We start from the raw sequence: 8686 nt of genomic DNA on the forward strand, positions 1-8686 counted from the left end.
TTTGTCTAAATTGGGTTACATTCAAGAGGGCTAAATCTTCTCTACATCTTCTATTCATGGATTCACTGAAGCTCAATTAAGTGGTAAATAAAAACAAAGATAATATATATATATATATATACAGAATTTCAATACTTATTTCAATAGACATTGGTACAAAATATCAACAAGTTATCAAATTGCAAACAATGTATAATATACAGATTCAGAAACAATAATACAAGCTACATTGGTTACGTCATCAGGCCCCTGTTTCTCGAAAAATAGTACGATTGAATTTTGTTGTGTTATATTTCTCCATGTAATATTACAGTTACAATTTTTCATCCTAAAATTTTTTGAGAAACAGGGACCAGTTCTATAGCCTCATCAAGATCCATTCATCTAAATTGTTATACTATATGTTAGTATTCTAAATACTCTGACATCAACAATCTTCACATTGTGGAGGTATTACTTTGTTTTATACCTTTACTGCAATAGCCACCTCTCTTTTGTCACAGAAATTAGCAAATGCAGTGATTTGATTGGACTGTATGTAGCAAATACAGTCAATCAGAGGCCTCAGGAGAATGTCCGTTAATGTTAAGTCATAATATTTACTGTCAAGGGCTCTGGTTGACTGTATTCGCTGTCGAAAAGTGGCTATTGATGTCAAGGTATTAGACAAAGTTTCTCATACCTTGATAATTTGGCAATGAAGTTACAATGAGGTTTGATATAATTCTTGATTGGATTGTACACTAATCAATACAGCCAATCAGAGCCCACGAGTGGTAATTGCAATGTCGAGACTGATTGACTGTATTTCCTGGCATACAGTCAAATCAATTTGCTGCATTTACAAACTTTCAAAAACAAAAACATATTTAATAAAACACTTACTCTAATGATTGAGAAGCTTCCTCATGTGAAAAGATCATTAGCTACTACATATGTTTCGCCAAAATGTTTTGGATTTCGGGTTTTGTTTTGCGATTCTGATGTTAGTACTTGGTTTATTTATGTAAAGGTAGTACAAGGTCCATCTTATTAAGATGACCTTAGGTCAGCCGAATAAAGAGGCGGAGCTCATCTTTAAAATGATTTAATGCATGATTAATATATAATTATGAAGAAACAAGGGCACATAATCCATTTAAATAACTATACCTTGTGAACTCACGATAAATATTGAATTGAAATTATGAGGTAAAGAAAACAAACAAAAACCTAAAAAACTTCAACAACCCAACCACCTTAACAAAAACATTATCTCCCCCAAAAAATCGGCAAAATTTGATAATTAATAGCTGTTTAAGATATATATGCACCTCCAGAAAAGTTTGAGAAAATTCAGAAGACATGTCTAAATTGAAATTGAAAACCATCCATGGACAATCCCTTATAGACTTACATGTGTTCATGATTTCTTCAATGGCATTAATGAAGCAATCAGCGTATTCAAACTTAAAAAAAATTCCTAGAAGTGCAAAAATATCTTGTCATATCATGATTATATGTATATTCAAAAATTGAGAAATTAAATTTAAAATTTACACTCATACACTAAAATATAGAAAATAACTGTATAGTCAACAAAGTTTTACATTGTGTCAATTGTATGGTCTTTCCAGTTAGATATATGAACTGGTTTCTCTATTTTAACATTGTATTGTCATTGTGTTCTGACTTGTCAAGTAAAAAATATTTCAGGTATATCCTTGGATATCTCTCTTTTACTTCAACACAACTATTCTATTATTGATTAGCTCCTGAAGTGGATTGTTAAGAGGTTTTTATGTGTATCAGGCTTGATTTCCATCTTGAACCAATTTTCAGTCCATGGTTCTTGCAATTTCACTAAATGGTTTTATGTTGTCATACACAAAGTTTAAAAAAACTTCTTAATAACCTCTAGACCATATTTCCTTCATCTCTTGATTTATACGATATCAAACAATTTATTTTACAGCGTTAAGTTCACCTCACTTTGAACATATCTGGACTCTGACATAACTCTACTACACTTAACTCTACAAAGTCCAACAATTGTATTTAGTTTTAATAACACTGTACACTTTCAAGCTTAACTGCCAAGTTCCATAACTCTTGTCCATTTCAATCACTTGATCAATTACGAGCTTAGAGCTCAATAACTGCCAAGTACCAAAACTCTTGTATGTTTCAGAACTTGATCAATTGTTGAGCTTAGAGCTTAATAACTGCCAAGCTTCAGAACACTGCAAAGGTTAAAGTTAAATATTTTCTATGTTTAATCGTCAAATTTGATAGAATTAACTGAGAAGTCAATACTTCCTCCAGCGTAACTTCCACGTTTTTTCTTAGTTTTTTCATGTCTGAATGATTTTCCTTTTGTATGTTTTAAATCATGATTGGCCCTCTCTCCCCATGATCCTCGTGCATTTTTCTGAAAAATAAAATATTTTTTTTCTTTTATTTCTGTAAAGTAATGAAGTCCCAAGTGTTTCTCCAAACATATCGATTTTTATTCGCAAGTATGGTATCACCCAAAAAAGTTTCCCATAATAAGACAGGATTTGCTTGTGTCTAGGTCAATCTTAGGAACCAAAAGGACAGGTTACTTTTTTGGGGAGAATAAAAACTGTCTCAGCTCCAGCCAAACCTCTGGTATGGATTAGCTGTAAGTTGCCTCTTTACAGCTGGATCAACTGGGTGGTCTAATGAGGAAAGATGACTTCTTCAAGGTCATCAGGCTTTCACATGCTATAATGGTTTAAACCCTTGACCAACCTTTTTTCCTTTTTTTTAACTATGCAAATGACTTAAAAGTGAAATTTTGAACACTCTAACAGACTGTGCTTCAGAATACCCTTAATTCCAGCAACAGAGTGGACAACTGATATAATGATGAACTAACCTTCGCTTCAAATGAATTATCAGCCAGTCTGTGATCTACTTCAACTTCTTCCGCTTTTACCCGTCGAAACGGTGCGTTTTGACTTCCCTGAAATAAGTAAGAAATTAAGAATAAATTAATACAAAAATAATGTAAACATTATCGATTACAATTACATTACTATTAGATTAATCTGTAAATCTATTACTACTAGATTACTTGAATATTCGTAATTGATTACAATATTCGATTATCCCAGGCCTGTAAAGTCAAACTGATGATAATGTACATTATTAAAACTGCTTGTCATTCAGTAGCTATAAAACCCAAGTGACATTGGAAATGTTATTGTGTTCTGTTATTATGAAATCTCTATACCAGCACGTCAAATAAGGATTAAGATTTCCTTATAGCAGGAAGATCCTTGATTGATTACCCCCCTTCCCCTAAAAATCCTTACTATTCTGTGATTTTCTGAGGTTTTCACTGCTATCTTTTTCAAGTCAGATATAGCCTGACTGAACAGATGGACTTAAATCATAATTGTCAAAAAAAAAAACCACCATTACTCCCTTGAGAATAATTAACCTCTGCCTTATAGTCATGAACATCCTGTACCCTCCAAACTAAAGTCAACTGAAAGAGAAAAAGACTAGATAATCTTACCTTACCATTAGAAATGGGAGTCTTTTTCATCACACCATTGGGTATTTTAGGAGTTGAGGTCTCTTCTTCCGAACTTGATTCTTCTGAACTCGAGCTCTCATCCTTTTTATTTACACTTTTATTCTGTTTATTTGCTGTAGCATTCACTTTAGCTTTTTTCGTGCTGGGTTCTGCATCGCTATCAGAGCTGTCCGAAGAACTTGAGTCTTTCCCATTCACTTTGGCCACGACTGGGGATTTTCCATTAGGAGTTTTCCCGGCAGGTTTAGCAGGTTTTTTCTCATCCTCAGAAGAAGAATCACTGGAACTACTACTGTCTTTTTTAGGGGTTGCTTTGGCAACACCATTTGGGGTTTTTACAGGGCTTTTAGTTTGTGATTTGTTCGGGGTTTTCTTAGTCGGGGCTTCATCCTCACTTGAAGAGGAGTCTGAACTTGAACTGTCTTTTTTAGTTTGTTTAGGGGTATTTTTAGTCGACACTGGTGTTTTGGGAGCTGGCTTTTTAGCAGGAGTAGCTTTCTTTTGAGGTGCTTCATCTTCGGAACTGCTTGAGTCGTCCGAACTGGATTCTTTTTTAGCTGATTTAGGTGTAGATTTAGGTGTGGCTTTAGGAGTTACCTTTGCAGCTGGTGTCTTTTTTGCAGATGGCTTCTTATCATCTTCGGATTCACTAGAGCTAGAATCGCTGGAACTTTCCGCTGGTTTCTTAGCAGCAGGCTTAGGGGTTACTTTTGTTGGAGTTTTTACCACCTTTGATTTTGTTTCTTCTTCTGATTCTGAACTTGAAGATGATGAGGAGTCTTTTTTAGCTGCTGATTTTGGAGTAGGTTTTGGAGTCGTTTTAGCAGCTGGGGATTTAGCTGGTGTCTTGGCTTTGGGTGCTTCATCCTCAGAACTAGAATCAGAGCTACTTGAGTCATCTTTTGCAGCAGCTTTCTTCAAAACAGATTGGGTTCTGGAGGGAGCTGGGGTTGATTTTGCTAATGGTTTAGTCTTCTTCAGAATCGATTCTGTGATTTTTGAATCATCTTCACTTGAACTTGAGTCTGAGCTTGAATCTTCTTTTGCAGTTTTCTTACTTTTTGGGGTCACAGGCACTTTCGTTGGTGTTTTCACTGGAGTTTTCGGCTTCGGTTTCTCATCTTCTGAACTGGAATCAGAATCTGAGGAGCTTTCAGCTGGTTTCTTGGGAGTCGCTTTGGGTGTGGTCTTAGCTGCAGGTTTTGGAGCAACTTTAGGGGTTACTTTTGCTGGAGTTTTCTTAGCACCTGCTTTTTCATCTTCGCTTGATGAATCACTGTCCGAATCACTTGTTCCACTGTCTTTCCCAGCTTTTGCTTTGGGTGTCACTTTTGGAGTTGCTTTTGCTGCAGCTTTTGCTGGTTGTGCTTTCTTGGGTATGGGTTCTTCCTCTTCTGAAGAGCTTGAATCACTACTGGATTCAGCCTTTTTAGCATTTGCTTTAGGAGTTGCTTTAGGAGTTGCTTTAGGAGTAGCTTTTGCTGCAGGCTTCACAGGTGTTGCTTTCTGATTGTTGTTCTTATTTTGAAGCTTTTCATCTTCACTTGACGAATCTGAGGAACTGGAGGATTCAGTTTTCTTTGGGGTTGCCTTAGCAGGGATTTTGGGGGTTGACTTTAGACTTGCTTTGCCAGGCGTTGGCTTTGCAGGTTTTTCATCCTCACTGCTATCTGAACTGTCTGAAGAAGATTCTTGTTTTTTAGGGGTTGCCTTGGGAGTAACTTTTGGTGTGGCTTTCTTAGCTGGAGCTGCTTTTGGAGTACTTACTACCTTCTTCGGGGCTTCATCTTCACTACTGGAATCAGAGGATGAGCTCTCAGGCTTTTTAGGAGTAGCTTTTGGGGTTGTTTTAGGAGTAGCTTTTGCAGCAATTTTTGGAGTTCCTTTGACAGCTGTTAGTTTTTCATCTTCGCTACTTGAATCTGAAGATGAAGAAGATTCTGCTTTTTTGGCTGCAGGTTTTGGAGTTGGTTTCTGGGCAGCTTTAACTGCGGTTTTAGGTTTTTCATCCTCACTGCTGCTATCCGAGGAATCTGAAGATTCTGCTTTCTTGGCTGCTGGTTTTGGAGTAGCTTTTGCAGCAGGTTTTGCTACAGCTGTCTTTCCTTTGGGCTTCGAGTCTTCTTCATCACTACTATCTGAGCTGTCAGACGATTCAGCTTTTTTGGTTGCTGCTTTGACTGCAGCTGTCTTGGGCTTTGGCTTAGCTTTTGCCTTCACCTTAGTGGATTCATCTTCGCTACTTTCTGAATCTGACTCGGAATCTAAGTCTTTCTTGGCTTTAGCTTTGGGAGTAACTTTAGCCACCTTAGTCTGAGGTTTTGAGGCTGTCTTGGCATCCTCTTCATCGGAAGTATCTGAACTGCTGGATTCTTTTCTTGTTCTTTTCACTGGGGTCTTATTTGCAGCTGGGACTACTTTCTTTTGGGGTGTTTTTGAAGCTGTTCCATTTACTTTCTTAACTGTAGGTTTTTCATCTTCTGATGAACTGAAAAGACACATAATCAGTCAAAAGTTAGGCAAAAAAGATAATAAACTTATTGGACTGGGGGTCAAAACAAAACAAAAATTTTTATAGGAGAAGGTGGGTTTATTTCAGTAGACGTACATCTATTGTCCTAATGTCCTAACAAGATTTACTTGTCACATTTTTTACAAACAATATCTAATTCACAAATATATTCAAAGAAATAAATTATGAAAAGGAATGGAGAACACGTTTTGTCTATATCAGCCCTTTCCAAACATGGTATAAATATATTTTGGAAGTTTTGAAGAGACAATGGCCTATTACTTACCTAGAATCATCTGAGCTTTCATCTTTCTTGGTTTTCTTACTCACTGGACCATTCATGGCTTCAGTCTTTCTTTTTCTAAAATCCAATAATTCATAAATAACACTTTTACAAGATTGACAGTTTTCCTCAACTTCGGAAAACATATTTACTATAAAGAATGATGGCCATACGAAACTACAACTACGTATGGTTCTTACATGGAAACAACTCAAACAGAGTTCACAACCATTTTGAATCTCCACCTCGACTTATTGAGCCAAATTTTGAAAAGGGCTACAATAGTTCAACAGAGGCTACAAATCATATTTAAAGTCATTTCTTAACCTTTAAATTTGATTTGAAGGCTTTGTTCAAAAATATTGTAGCCTTTTTCAAAATTTGACTCAAAGAGATTCAAAATGGCTGTGAACGACATTTGTGTGCGTTACTTCCATGGAAGAAACATACTCGTACTTAGTTTCGATATTTTCAAACTAGATTTTAGGCTGATTACCAGTAATGTCTAAGCAATGTCCAAAATGGTTGACAATAACTATAACTTTGAAGTTAACTAGAGAAATTTTCAGGATTTTTAGGATTTCTTTTAATTTTCTTTTCAATAACTAAACTGATAAGGCTGAATTCATTCATCAAACATCCAGGTGTGAACATTCATCAGCTACACCTTTGCATTCAAAATAATTAAAATACTCACCCTGACCAATCTTTGTAAATGGATTTTAACTTTGGAGATGTCTGACTGGCTTTCTGAAAAATATAATAGAGAGTTAAGTTTAAAACAAAGGAATATATCTACAAATTACTATATCATTATTAGTGTTTATACCATAATGACAAATCAATCATAGCTGACTTTTTATATAGGGTGGCCATATTTCTTCCACAAGTAGGGCGTCTGCTAGTAGTAAAAATAGCAGACAAAGGCCAAACAAGCAGGCTTATTTTCAACAATTGAGTTTAAGTGTAATTAAAGCATGATAGCTTTAAGTTAGAACAATTACTTATATCATTATGTGTCAACACCATAATGTCAAATCAACATAATATGCCATAATCTGTGTGTATACAGTGTTTAAACATCATTGTAACTTAATGTAACTTGGAAGATGAGCCCTAAATTTTATCTATAAACAACCGAATATCAGCATATGCTTAGCAATACCCAGAATTAGTTATCAAGGTCAGTTTGTAAAATCAAAATATATTTTACAATATTAGATTAGTAAGGGATCCCCAGTAAGGAACAAAACATATAAAGAAAATGGAATATGTTTATGCAAAAGTCCTCCGCCCTTGGAACATTGGGCTGGGTACAGGCCTGGTGGACACCCCAGATCCTTAATTTTGATCGCACTTGCTTGAAGTTACAGCAACACCTCCCAAGGCAAATATGGTGTGAATGATTACGAAATGTATCATAACACTTTTGTATGAACATTTTTGAGAGAGAAGTAGGCTAAGTAACTTGATTTTTGAATTTGTATTCAATATCTAAACCCTATTTTTTTTTAAAAGGGTAACAACCTTCATAGAGGCCTGAAGATGAAATGGACAAGCGCAAGTAAATAATAAAATAATGACTTATCAAATTGATATCTAATTTAATTAACACATTTGCTTCTACAAGTCAATCCAATGGCAATGGATCTAATAAATTTAAATACCTATGGGCCTCCATGTAATATTATTACAAAAGGAAAATGCTTCTTAAAATTGTAAAATATACGACGGTCTGCCTTTCCCCTAGTCAATACCTAAAAATGAAATAACGAATTCGGCAATTCGCCTTTGCTCCGCCACGAGGTTTTAAAAAAGCACGTGTCGCAATGTTGACGAAAAATGGGCGAAAATTCGTAAAGCGGAGTCTGTTTGAAGATTCAAAAACAAGTCTTTGAAGATTTGGATATGATCATTTTACCCATACTTACAAACTTAAATCTTTTCTGGAAAGCTTCTGCTATGTCTTTACACGAATCTTTCAAATAATCATAAACAATTGGCAATAAAGCCGCGTTGGGATCAGCAGCATTCGACATTTTTAACTTTAGAAAAGGGCCGGAAATAAACAATGCGCATGCTAATTATGCATGGGCAGAGTTCGTGTTGTCTTAACAAAAAAAAAACATTTAAAATTTCCTTTTGTATTATTTGGCTATGTTTTGTAGAATGACTTGATGTTCATGAATAAATTTGCGGTAAATATGGGTCTCACGTTAATCTCTAAACAATCCTTAAAATGAATCAGTTTCATCTTAGATATATTGTCGTTTCATCTGACCAAAATTCAGTATAATGGATAAAGCGAGAAGACTACTAAGAGAAATTGTGATCTAAGGGAAAC

General features: G+C 35.4%; 1 protein-coding gene across 1 annotated transcript; it reads right to left on the minus strand.

Moving 5' to 3' along the window:
• Positions 1 to 108: 108 nt before the first annotated feature.
• On the minus strand, positions 109 to 8381 carry LOTGIDRAFT_236060 (hypothetical protein; the record flags this gene model as incomplete). The annotated part of the gene is made up of 6 exons (XM_009066204.1): positions 109 to 2410; positions 2882 to 2968; positions 3527 to 6035; positions 6346 to 6420; positions 7040 to 7092; positions 8274 to 8381. 6 exons carry the CDS (start codon positions 8379 to 8381, stop codon positions 2255 to 2257), a joined length of 2988 nt encoding a protein of 995 aa, XP_009064452.1. The 3' UTR covers positions 109 to 2254.
• Between the last annotated feature and the right edge of the window lie 305 nt (positions 8382 to 8686).

The sequence above is a fragment of the Lottia gigantea genome (assembly GCF_000327385.1).
Source record: "Lottia gigantea unplaced genomic scaffold LOTGIsca_74, whole genome shotgun sequence".
NCBI lineage: Eukaryota > Metazoa > Mollusca > Gastropoda > Lottiidae > Lottia > Lottia gigantea.